The sequence below is a fragment of the Folsomia candida genome, unplaced genomic scaffold (assembly GCF_002217175.1).
Source record: "Folsomia candida strain VU population unplaced genomic scaffold, ASM221717v1 Fcan01_Sc028, whole genome shotgun sequence".
In the NCBI taxonomy this organism is placed as follows: Eukaryota; Metazoa; Arthropoda; class Collembola; order Entomobryomorpha; family Isotomidae; genus Folsomia; species Folsomia candida.
This window is the reverse complement of record NW_019091220.1, coordinates 1,891,954-1,905,751: the sequence shown is the minus strand read 5'-3', so window position 1 is coordinate 1,905,751 and position 13,798 is coordinate 1,891,954. Positions and strand designations below refer to the sequence as shown.

General features: G+C 37.6%; 1 protein-coding gene across 3 annotated transcripts in view; it reads right to left on the bottom strand.

Annotated features, from left to right (window-relative positions):
• LOC110859725 (cAMP-dependent protein kinase type II regulatory subunit) overlaps nucleotides 1-13,798 on the bottom strand; it is a 42,682-nt gene that overhangs the window by 20,516 nt on the left and 8,368 nt on the right. For all 3 annotated transcript variants that reach the window (XM_022108695.2, XM_035859927.1, XM_022108696.2), the window contains exons 3-5: nucleotides 2,998-3,077; nucleotides 2,886-2,931; nucleotides 2,662-2,806 (exon numbers count right to left, since the gene is read on the bottom strand). In XM_022108695.2, coding sequence (XP_021964387.1) covers nucleotides 2,662-2,806; nucleotides 2,886-2,931; nucleotides 2,998-3,032 — 226 coding nt within the window. In that variant the 5' untranslated portion in view covers nucleotides 3,033-3,077. The remainder of the gene's footprint in view (nucleotides 1-2,661; nucleotides 2,807-2,885; nucleotides 2,932-2,997; nucleotides 3,078-13,798) is intronic.

Below are 13,798 nucleotides of genomic sequence, written 5' to 3'. Positions count from 1 at the left end.
CAAAACACTGCAAGACTCACAGTGTATAAATGACTCCAATTATACGAGTGAAAGTCAACACACACAACTTTCTCCAATCTCCTCCAGCCTAAACAATGAGATGCGAGATAAAATATGTACACAAACCAAACCACAGGCTCATCATTGTCAGGCCTTATCTAGCCCCAAACCAAAAGGAGGATGGACAAAGTAAACTCTGCGTTAGTTAGTTACTGAATTTTATGGTGATGACACAATATTGGAGACGCACCCACACACCACCACTAACTGGATGATAAAAGATGGGACAAGAGCTGTACCAATATTTGTCTTGCTCCTACTACTTACTACAAATAATGCTGCACTTTGAAACCCCTTCCTTCCTTCGTTTAGTCGGTGTCAATTGGTCGTGAAATGTGGGTAGAAAGAGATTCTAAATTCTTATTCACTAATTTACTCTCACACTTGGCTTAGGATTAGCGTTGAATATATTAGGGTAAACTTTGAGCAAGAAAACACTTAATTAAGCGACATTATCAAATAAAGTTAAGTAAAGTTCCTTGTTTCTCCTGCCTCAACTTTACTTTCACCTCGCGATATACTGGGGGACCTCAGACACACGAAAAAATCGTCGCTTAGAATTTCGCTTATTTCCTGATAAGCGAACTCTGGGGCAAGCGAACAGAAACTCAACTCAGAAGTGGGGTTGAGGTCGGTTAGCTCCAGTCGGAACAAAATTTTGCAAATTTCATAATTCTGGCCATGCTATCGATAAGCGAAAAACGAAGCGAAATTCTAAGCGACAATTTTTTCGTGTGTCTGAGGTCCCCTACTAATAGTTTGCAATAATCTTGAGAATTTAGTGTGAAAGCAAGGTCAACAAAATCTGGATATTTTAGCCACCTGAACTTTCACCTTTGGAACTGAAGCACGAGACGTAGTAATTTCTCATACCTTTTTTCTCTCCCGATAAAAACAAAACGGCTCGTTATTACGTTCCGTGGTGGTAGGAGAGGAGGGGTGGTATGGTAGTGATAATGAATATAAGTGACTATAATAACTCCACCCTAATGTTGTGACATGCAGAGGGAAAAAGGAGCTTAAAGAGAAAATTGCGAGTTAGTTTGTCATCAACCACATTTATATGGAGCTTAATTTTCACCAACCAAGAATACAATGTGCACTGTTAAAAAAAGATCTCTGTCTGGGTAAAAAGCGGGAAGAATGTGTAATAAAATAAAATTGGGACACTACGTGCATTCAGCAAGGTTAAAAATTGAGCATGACAGAAAGGTTCCCCATTTGTTTGGCTCACATACATGCGATTTCAACTATGACGTATTTTGTGGTGATAATTTCCTAATATTTCTTTCTGGACAGATCCTTACAGATTTTGACGCTAAATGACGAAGTTGATGACTACGTCATTTTTTAAATGAAAGTTCTCGTAATATTTTCATAGCTTTATACATATGCACATACATATTTGTAGATAACCACGAGAAGTTAAAGTATGCAGAGAAAGTCGGTTAATTCAGCAATTCCATTTCGTAATATAATGCCACGTCTTCAAAATTTTATTTTCATTCAGTTCCTCCGGTCTGAATTTAAATTAGGCACACTTTCTCTAGTTTGTTCAAGGTGAATGTATAGTCAAAGAGTAAACATACATGTAACACCCACTTCAAATTTAATGAATGTGTTGCAATATGCAATACTGAGACTGAGATTCGTATGCTTAAACTTTTACTCTTGAACTATTATGACATTTAATAGCACCGGAACGCTTGGTGTGCAGGTGATCTCGAGTATTTTTACGAAAGCTGGTCTCTCGAACTTTAAATCATAAACATATGAAGTTTCCGGTTTTGTACAATGTGAGTAACTTGAGAACCAGGGCGTGAAGGTCATTCTACAAAAACTAACTTTTGCTCAAAATTTGAAGTGAAACCTCAACCGTTTTCCGGAGTTATATTATATATCACAATCGCTCAAACTTTAAGTATTCAGTCTACGTATAATATCTGGCTAGACATTTTCTCCACGCGTTGAATTTTTTCTACCCAAAAAGCGACCCAATCCATCCAACTACTTGAGATATTAATGCTACATAAATCCCCTCTCCACGAATTTGAAAGGAAGAGAGAGCGAAGCAGCTTATAAATTATGAGCGCATTTCAACGAATTGGTCGACAAGACCTTCTTATGTTTATAATGCTCAGCATGAAGACGACGGCAATTTTCAAAAGTACCCAAACGAAAGATAACCCACTACCAGCTCGTCGTCACTTTTTAAAGGTAGACAGCTCGTTAGTATTGCAAACTAGACTTTCTCCAGTTACACAAAACTCCGTACTTGTCAATTACTTTGATGGCTCGATAATAATGATACATAAATTGTATACAAACTCGAATTGACTGTATATATTCAGGATTCGCTAACATTTTAAATCTGCCAATCCTATCCTGTGCTCATTCTCATTAAAGCGGATTATAAACTAAGTCGTTACAAATCTAGGATTAAATATTAAATGCCGGCGGTGGTGATGATGGAATTTATCGTATCATAAAATTATTAGTATGCAAAATAGTACGTAATACTCTCGATGGCTACGTGACTGAGAAGAATTGCACACTATATGTGATGAGATTTTAAAATTAATACGACTTTTTTTTACATACCTTCATTCTCGTCAGCCCCACCGCCTCCATTCACGGCACCAGTCGTGGCAGCATTCTGAGTTGGGGCGGAAGTCCTTCTCCCCCCAGTTTCGCCACGGAGACGTTGGAAAAAATTTAGTCCGAAATCTGCCAAGTTGCTCGGTCTCTAATGAAATGCAAAGCAAGGACACAGTATTAGTCATTCCATTCGATGGTGCAGAATGATGAAACTGTAATAAACGAACCTCTAACAAGTAGGCGATCGTAAAGTCCAGTAATGTCTCCCTCAACCTGCAAATGTAAATTAGTAACTAAAATAATCCGCACAAAATCAAATCAGTGTAACATGTAACTTACTCGTCTGGGACACGATAACGAGGACGATTCTCCATTTTGTATTTTTGGCAGTTTTACTTACACGAAAGCAGTCAAAGCACCTGTAAATCACAAGATCAAAATTTATTATTCACAGTCCACAGATAAACTAACGGAACGAAAGCGAAAGAACAATACGCTTTTATTATCATTATAACAAACGCAACAAGCCGTGTCAGAAGTCATAACATGAAACCAACCACGTTAAAACCACTAAAATAAACCCCTCCAATATATACTTAATAATACATGTATGCACTGCTAGCTGGCTAACTTGTCCAATTTCACCTCTCAGTATGGCGTCTCACTAAAGGAAAGCTAAAACTTGTGCAAACAGAGATTCGAATTTGACGACGGAATTTAATCTTCAAATCGATAATCCCTTGGCCCTTTATATCCAACAAATATTAGTCGCTCGGTCCAAGGTTATTATTAGCGTTCCATCCACTCGTTCAAACAAGTCAAATGTTTTCACTTCCCAGCAGCAGCAGCCTCGCCGGATATTATTTGGGAGTTGCTTTCCCCAAACAAGCCAGTATTTATTTATTTCTCCAATAATACGACACTAAATACTCAAAGAATACAAAGAGACACAAATTCTATCGCTCTCCAATAAATCTAAAGGGTGGTGGAGTAGGCGGAGACGGCTATTCAATATAATCCCGGTTTTGTGAGCAATTTCGGGGATGATAATTTATGAAGCTTCCTTTACACGGCTTTTCTATTGAATAGAAATAATGTTCTTGGTCGTCTCTTACACAAGTTTTTTTAGTCTATGAAACAGTATCCGATTTGTTCATTGACATCATTCACACTGAAGCGAAGTCTAACCTATAAGAACGAAAGAGAAAGTACGCTTTCACCCTTCAATTTCAAACTAAAATAAAATACCACAAAATATTTTTATGTACTTGCTAGCCATCAATACTCCTCTCGTTAACACAATAATCCAATAAGGAAATCTTCAGCTAAGGAAAAGAAACCCCATCCCGTAATCTATTGAAAACAAGAAAGGCAACACCACCTTACATAATTGGCCCAATTTTTACTATTCAATCTCAATCTCGTTAAAAAATTGTCTCCTGTCTTGTTATTTCAAAAGATATGAAGTTACCGACTAGCTAAATCAACACAGAAAGAGAGAGAAAAAACTATATACATATTTTTCACCCAATTACCACTAACCGCGATATATCTACGTATATATCCAAATATGCACATGCAACCAACACCACACATTACAAAATAATGATAAATTTCGTGTTCGTTAATATCATTGCATTTTCCTTAAAATTTTGCAAGTCAGTAAGAACACGCTACGTCAGCAACAAGCCGCACAAGGTAGTAAAGTTTAAGGAAAATAAGCATATTAAACTCCTCTTCAAGGCCTACGTACATGCGTTGTTCATCGAATTGTGCTGTATAACTTGTATAACTGCTATTATTTACTGCTTTCTATTTACATTTACTATTTGGTATCCTAAACATGCCGCTTCCTTCGTCACTTTAAGGACTTTACAGTTGTCAGAATTTTACTACGCAAACAAAAATATGGCAAAATTTATAATAACGAACTGATGAGTACATACGAGAGGAGTGAAACACCACTTTATTTCATGTCCGTTGTGTAAGGTAACATAATTTTAGCAAGCCAATCAATACACACCTCTCATAATCGGAAAACAAATAAATTACCGAGAGGCTAAAATTAAACAACGGAAAGTTTACAGATTGTAGTCGCACCAGAGCTATAATTTCTTTCCTCTAGAATACATTCATGTAGCAAAATTCTTTCTTGCTAGAGATACTGATCTATTTTGGTAGTAACGCATGCAACACATTACTTGCATCGTCCTTGCCTCCTCATTCTCACATGATTGCATAATGATTCTTTTATGAATAAATTTACGAGTGGAAAAATCTGAGAATAAAATACCCTCTTCAGCTGCATAAGCAGACTCAACCCAGAACTAAAAGGTGTTGGAAGAAGCAAGGCGAATAAGTACAAGTCTGCTCTTCCTCGGACAATTTTCTTCATCTACCAACTAAACCATTGTGATGCAAATGCCACACATTATATTAATGCAATGTACATAAACTGCTAAACTGGCTTATGGCTATCTAGCTATACGCGCATAAATAAATACCTATATGCACACACACACTACTTCTGGCTGGAGGGACACTGGTGTAAAAGATAAATGACACCAACACCTGCAACATTAAGATAGCAGAAGACACACAGAAAAGTAAGGTCGTTTTCTCTCTGTGCTAACCGAGTCGTGTTATCATCATGTGCCAACAGTTTTATTATTTGAACAGAAACCAAAGAAAGAAGCACATCAGTCAAGAAAACTTGACACGATTCAATCCTCCGTGACGACGATAACAGTATTGCATCCAACAGAAGCAAATAAAAGCCACGCTGCTGCCGCCTCTGCTAAAAAAAGTGAAATAATGGCAAACCGGAACAGCAGACCTTTTTAATGACGATTATACACATACTATTTGGAGATCGATGTATATGTAATACGTGTACGCTGAATTAGTTGCCAGTGTTGAACAAGACAAGTTACTTTCTATCGCACAAGCGCAAGTAAGTAATTACGCCAAGACTGGAAGATGCTTTGTTTTTTGAACGATAAGCAAACTAGACTTTTTCTTTACAACTATGACTTCATTTTATGTACTGTCGCGCAGGAAATTATTTATTTTGATCCCTTTCCTACTCTTACCACGGGGTTGCATATTAAATGAATCACGAGTTGGCAAGAACACTTTAACCGAGGAGGTAGCAGGGTTACTTGTAATGAATTATGTACGTACGAAATATAAACCCGGCCGCTATGTACCAAGGTAGGCTACATAGTTATGAGAAACATATTAAATTAAATGTGGCTTATTTCTTCAAATTAACTGCATCCGGCCATCCAACTTAAACCCCGAGTTCACTCCTTTTATTGCCCGTTTGTTTGTACCATCCACTAAAATAAAGAACTGTATGCAGAGATTCGCTCCATTTGCTATTTCCAGAGACTTTTTTTTTATTTATAAAGTACTATTACGGCAGGCGCTTAGAATGACTCTTTACACAAATATTACCACGGCCGGAACAGCCAAAATGTTGTACCAAACCAGAGGCGACAAGTATGTATTAGGAAAACCTTTCTTTCCTTACTAAGCAAAACTTGCCGAGCCCTAGAGCTATAAAAGTAAATTGAGCCTCGGAAGAAGATTTTTGCACGGGGAGAGATTTCATCTTTCGAAGTTGTGCAAGTCGTAGAATTCATGTGGGACTAAAACGTACATAGGTAAAACAGGAGAGAGTGGAGGGTGGAGGTTAGTTTGCAGAGAATTCCATGACAGGAAGGGAGTGGAGAACAAGTTGAAAATTAATTCACTAAATCACATCAGTTACTCGAGACTTGGCTCAAATGAGATCCAAATCGAGATTTGTGCCCTAGATGAGCAAGAAAGTTGGATGAAGGAATTAACGAAGTAGTCGTTGTTTTCCCCACTTCAAAACGAGAGAGAGAGAGATAGATGGGCACTCCGGGTGGCTCACTCAATTTCAGCAAATTTTTGGCAGTTGCTCGGTATACATTTTCAATTTCTGTTAACTAATTGTCAGTTTCTACATTTTCGATTACCAACGGTCAGTGTACAGCAGACAAGAGTTGCCACTTGAAGTTTATATTCTGTCAACTGTGTAATTTGGAATAGAATAATTTACAACAATTACAGAATTACAAAATAAATATGCTTTATTAAGTCGCTCCGACCGGGAGCGATGCCCATCTATGCACAAAAACTTGACCAACCCTGCTCTTTGATCTTCCTAGTCACTAGTGAAATTCATGCCTCGTTCGCTAAACTTGACGTGAAATGTCTTACTTTGACTCTACTTTCATCCAGCCCAAATTCTTCCTCATTTCATTTCCTTGTAGTGCAGCTACATTTATTAGCCTGAGATATAATAAAACAAGACTTTTCATCTTCCTTTATCAGAGTTTGAGATTTTGTCGCAGGTGAGGGAGCATTAATTCAGTATAGCGGCAGCTGCAGTGAAAGTGTCAATTTAATAATAACCTCATAATTGGTGACTGACTACTACTACTTAATGGGCTTTTTCACAAGACACTACACCCTGTATTGTAGTTAGTTGACGACAACTGACTATACTCTTAAACGGATTTGTTCGTATATATGACCATAAAACATATTGCACAAGACGACAGGCTGTTTTTACTCGTTAAATTAATTCTATTTCATGTACGTATGCATGAGAGTGCTACTTGTCACGTAAAAGTAATTCATAAGTCATTAACTAAGCTGATGGCGGTGGTATTATGCCTGGTTAAGTGATGCGTTGAAAATAGGTAAGTATAGTCTCACTATTAGTAAGGAAGAATATAGCTGAAATTACTATATGCTATTTACTAACTAATCCGAAAGGAAAACCTTCAATATGATCACAGAGAGAGGAGATGAGATGAGGAGGTGCTGCTGCTTGCTACGAATGTCTAATGTCAGTTGTCAGTAATTAGCATATTAAGTAAATCTCCACGACCAGAGCGAAATATCTTTGTACACTTTGTTGAATATCGATATCCGACATTGTATTACATAATTTCGTCCCTCAACATACACCAACGATATGATATCTTGTTTATAATGCAAATTTGCAAGCAGGGGTTAACGCAAAATTGTGCTTTGTACGGTTACAAGTAGACTTTTAATCGGATCGTCAATATCTATGGGACGGATAACCTAGTTTGCATGATGATGATGATGATGATGTAGTGTTGCAACTTTCAAAACATTTTATGCAAGCCTTCCATCATCATATTTTGATCCTGCCACTCCGACCGAGATCATTATCTCCTCATCCATTATCCATCATGTTTTAATGTTGCCGATCATCATCCCATATCACAACAACGCGGCGCATACATACCATGAAATGAAGCAGCCAATTATTATTACCGTACTCCAAAAGAGTGTGTATCGCCATCATTATATGCAACACGTGAAATATTGGGTAAATAATTGGTATAAGAGTTATACTCTAATATACACTCAAAACAATTCAGGAAATACACGCAGCACCAGCAGCGGGACACTAATTATGAGATGAGATGAACAGTATCTGTATGATATTCAGTTTTTATGATATTCCACAGCTTCACGACACATAAAGAAATGCCAGAACCCGGAAAAAATTTTGTCTGTTATAATCCGCCAAACTATTTGCATTGTTATTATAATTAATAACGACCTTATAACAGAAATCATGCTGATAATAATAATTTAAGCACAGTGGCAACCTTGTACTTATCTGATTCGGTTATCAGTTACCAGCTTGGATATTCATGGAGAGTAATCAATTTCCCAGCTCTCTCAATCCATTGGGAGATAGTGTTGTTGTAGTCAAATGCGACTTGGATAGAGATATATAGACTCGGATCGATTCCGGAATTTAGCAAATTCTTACTTTCCTCTGCAAATATCGTTTAATCACCATCAGTATCCTAACCTAGATTACGTGATTATGAGTCATGAGTGAAAGGAAATACGCCTCGATGACCAATTTTATCCTGACAATTGGAGAAATGAAGAGTGAATAATTCAAGTGTAGCCAGGTGTGCTGCTTACCATACTATTTACTACGTTGGTTGAACATGAGAGGCTATTTTAGGACGTAATTTCACAGACTTTTCGATTCCAATATGTACTACTACGAATTCACTCATGGTAATAAAGTTCACCTGTCCAATAATTGGTTCGACGCAAGTGCATTATTGTGTGAATACAAAATATCTATGCTGACGTCCTGTCTATCGGTACATAGTTATGATGAGAAAATAAATGATGACGTTTACACAAAAGCCATCCATGTTTACTTCATAATAAAGACATACACAATTTCAAGATGCTTATTTACTTTCATAACCAGATCCGTGTGCAGGAGGCATGTCAAAGTTTTTTAATACACCGCATACCAACTTCTCAGCATAAATAAATTCAACATATTCAACTTTCACCACAACAGAATGCCCGAGTTTCTGGAGAGTGCGTGGACGTGGGCTAAAAACTTTCACCTAGGGCGGAAAAAGTACAGAATGTATGCATATACATACCCATCATTGATAGATCATCCTACAGGCAGAGATAGAGAGATGTAAAACCTTTCTGGTAAAAATCGTGCTATATATGAGATCAAATAAGACCTTTCGTAACCTAAAATGAGACCGCCCCAACTTTAAATTACTTTCGACAACGCGAATAAAAGGGAAAAATGCAATGATAAAGTTTATAATGATAAAACTTGGACGGAGTTGTAATAGTATAAACACCGTGCTTTCTTTTTTTGTACCAAAAAAAGTCACTCGAAATGAAATCTCCAAGTCAAACAGAAACCCATTTTTGTAATATAAGAACAGTTAAAGTTCAATATTTGCACATATATTGTGCAAATTCGCATGACGCAAAGAGAGAGAATCTATTACTATCTATCACTATTAGTTTGTAGTTTATATTGCATTTTTTGATAAGAATTAATGAATGAATTAAATTCAAAATATTTCGCGTAAAAAAACAACTACTGGTGTTGGTGAACAAAATAATTTTTAAGTAAAATTTACCACATTAAAAACAGTGGAGCTGATTGCTTAACTCCGCCATTCGCATGTAACCAAGTTTCATTTGGACATGTTGAAATACAATGAGCCAAACAAAAATCTCTTAATTTATAACTCTTGTATAAAACGGAGACTGCCATTTATCTCTGCTCGGCTGGAAAGGGAATCGTGAAAAACCGGTTGGTGGGTTGTTGGATTATGTTTACGCTTGCAACAACCTTCTTCCCAATGTGATGGTTTAGTAATCAAATCATATTATAGCGAATTTACAGCCTGCGTTTGTAACAAGCTTTGCGAAATAACAAAGAAATTTTACGGCTGAAACAGTTGTTTTGTTTCAGAATCCAAATGAACAACGCAAAATGGGAATTATTCCTTTTACTCGAACACATAAACCAGAGTGTGTATCTACATTAATATTCACAAAGTATTTCATCCCTCAAAGTAGAAATGAAATGAAAATGAAGTTTCCGAGTTCCGACTAGATCGAGGAGATTCAGTTTGAATTTGAAAACTTGATATGATTGAACTGAGGATGAGTAGATGATCATAAAAGAGTGCAATCAGTTTTAGGCAAATGTAATGTTGAATTAAGGCAGAAGCTTTCAGTTCAAACAAAAATAGCATAAAATCAACTTTCAAAGATATAGCGAAAAATTATAATACTACAATAATAACAAGCACATATAACCCACGCATCAATCCTCCCTCAGGCCTCACAAGACCATCAAATTTGATTAAATATTACAAACACTATAAAATGGCAATGACGATTGTTCTACTAAACAAAACTGATTATGGACTTGTTTGGACCTGCTTTGGAGTTAATAACAACTAGAAGGTCGACTCTGATCAGTCAATAGGCATGATACGGATGACTCAATACTTTACAAGTCAGCCGAAACAAAAAATCATCTCATGTCAAAGAATAAATAATTATTCTGTACTATTATTCATCCGCATGTCCTGGGACTAACCTGACATCATTACACGAATTAGAGGCGCCGACAGACAGCCTTACAAGGCATGAGCGCACACATTCCTAAATAACTGGAGAAATTGACAATGCATGAAATTAAATGGACAAAAATGGTAACTAATTGATATTATCTATCGGCTGGTGGTGATTCATCTCACCGTCACGGACGAACAGAGAGCTTTTAATTCAAGAGATGAGAGATATTGATCCAACCTTTTCGTCAGGTCGGTCTCCTCGCCCTCCCAAGAAACCAACCAACCAAGCCAAATCATGCATAAGAACTATTCGTACACGTAGACGACGTCGGCCAGATATTACATAATTCTTATCATTGCATTATCTCTCACTCGTCTCAATAAGGAATAATAAAACCTCTTCCAACGTTTCCACTGAATACCTACCTACCTACTTGTCGTTCACTGTCGTCATATGTGTGTATGTGTGTGATTCATCTATTAAGACCCTGGTGAAAACGCTACCTGACTAATTGAGCATATTCATGAATCGGACAACCTTCACCGTGTGGCACTTATATATTTTTACCTCGCCCCCTCGTCTTCTTGTTACCAAAAATAGCAATAGAGTCGAAAATCGAAATCGCAGACACGCTTCGTCACGTCATTGATCGCCATTTGCTACCCAATTACATATAATCAAAGCTCTCGTGACATTTTCAAAAATTCTGTGAGCACATTCCAACCATGACTAACTGCACTCTGTCTGCAAGTTGTAAAAATAACTTGGAAATCAATACTACAAAAACTGAAATTTATTTGTTACGACATGTTTAACGACCCCTGTTGTATCTGGATTCAATTTAAGGAAATGTATATGACAGGATGAAAGCCATGGGTTCACGCTTTTATGCCGTGTCACGTCAATGAAAAAATGCACACCGTGATGACTTTTGATGCCCTTTTGCTACAAGAAAAGTGAAAGCTGACTTTCTCTCTGGTATAACTTCTAGTTCTAGTTTTTTTGACTTGACCCTGCCTGCCCTCGTGTAAATCTATCTCTCTGGGGTGGAGTTGATAGCAGCAAGATGACAAATATATGGCTGGGTGGGAGAAGGAGAGCAATTTTATTTTATACTTAATATATAATACTTATGCCAAGCTCTTCGTGCGCCTCGCTTTATTCGCTATTCGGGATGATTGAAAAGCTTTAAGTTTGAAGAGGAAGAGAGATGCTGCTGTTGCTACGACGTGTGTAGGACGACCCGCCCGTGGCTCGTACTTTAGTACAGAGAAAGAGAGATTGAGTGAGATAGATATTCTCTGAGCGAAGAAATGGGAAAAGTCAGGTGAACTTTTTTCAACGAATTTTCTGTCTTTAGACAGCCACGGACGACAAACGTGGACTATGCCGTCTTGTGTATGTGCTTATAATGTCCAGCACGAATAGGTAAGGGGAAAGAAAAAAAGTCAGCTTTTTATTCTCATGAAAGTCGAAGCCTCAAAAAAGTCACCAGAACAGGGCGAAGCCAAGGACGTGGTAAAGCAACCAACCTGACAGAAACACCCAGAGGAGAAAGTTCCAAGTATTTTCTTCGTCCAGATAAATCTGACTATATGCCCACCCGCCGTAATGGTGGGCGACAAACCGCAAGGTTGAGAGAGAAGGAGACGAGTTTAAATTATTATTATGGTTAAAGTAGAACTGAATTTTAGAAAAGATGGAAGCAAGCATGTTACAATTTTGTAATTGTGGTTGTCTTATAGACGCTCAGCATATGAATAATTTCAAACTGTTGAATGGTCTACTTCACAAACTCCAAGTTAGAATCTGAGACTGAATTAATCTCGTCAAGAGAAGTATTACCCCTTCCAAGAATGAGACTCTGATTTGCGGTCAAGAGACCAGGAATTAAATTATCAACTTGGATTTCACCACCTCCTTCTCCCACATAAGTTGGACTCTATCCAAAACCCTTCCTAGTATTATGTTACTCGCCATTTCGTCATTCCTACTGAGAATTTCCCACTATTTTAGTGTGCTTGCCTTAGTGTTAAAGTTGCCTTGTAGTAACGCATGACACGTACATATCTACCATCATGACACTCTATTCCGATTACAATAATGAGAATAATAGGGAAAGTAAAAGCACTTGCTCTTCCTGCATAAAGGCAACGGGTCGTCGTGGAAAGAATAATAAGTCTTAAAATTTTGAAAGTTTAACTTTCAAAAGTTTAACTTTTGTGGCATGGCACGAATTGAATGCTTATATATCTGACATAGCTCGACTTTACTCTCTTCTTCACTCACACATTCCTTTGACTTTGATTCTTGTCCTTTCACTCAAACCTAAACCACCACAGATCCACGCGGACAATAAAACGACCAGACCACCACCACGAAAAGTATCCATCCGCTTTTCCCTTTTACGTGGCGAAGAATCCACTCAGGAACCATGAGCGTCACAGAGAGAGTCACATCACGTCAAATGGGGTAACAATTGGATCAAAATAGACAGCAAGAGTGGCACACATATACATATATATAACCTACCATGCATTCTAGGTGGGAGTGAAAATGTTGTTTTGCTCGGCGAGGAGGTATATATTTTTCCCCTGTTTGCCCGTTCATTCCGTTTCACTCGCTAAATCACAACTACACGTATCCCACCCAAGTCAATTCAATTGCGACGAAATGGTCAAACAATTTCCAACAACAAAGTAACTCTGGGTACGGCCTACTTTATTTCCAGTCTCGTTTGCTCATGCTCCCTTTTAGTTTTAAAAGCTTGAAATGACATCAACTCTACCAGGTACACTAGTAGAACCTTACATAACTCTGCACATTATTTTCTCGTGTCATTGATATTTACATAATAAAATAATGCCATCCTTTCTCCTGGATCCATTTACGAATGGAGTGGTAATAATGTCGAAAAAATGTGCCATCATAATGCATCTCTACGTGTTTAGCTTCGCTCCACAATAACTAACAAATGGATATTTCTCCCTCTTCCAACATTACTTAACTTTCCTCTTCTTATAAACGTGGGCGGATTAGGTGGAGAGAAGGTAAAACTGGTTATGATCATCTAGTCTATTCTCGCCGTTATTAAAACTGCGATATTGACGATTACTTTATTGCTTTCCATATAGACATGTATAGCTCCTGATAATAATGTAATTTAATTTAGCCATGCTCTGCCAGC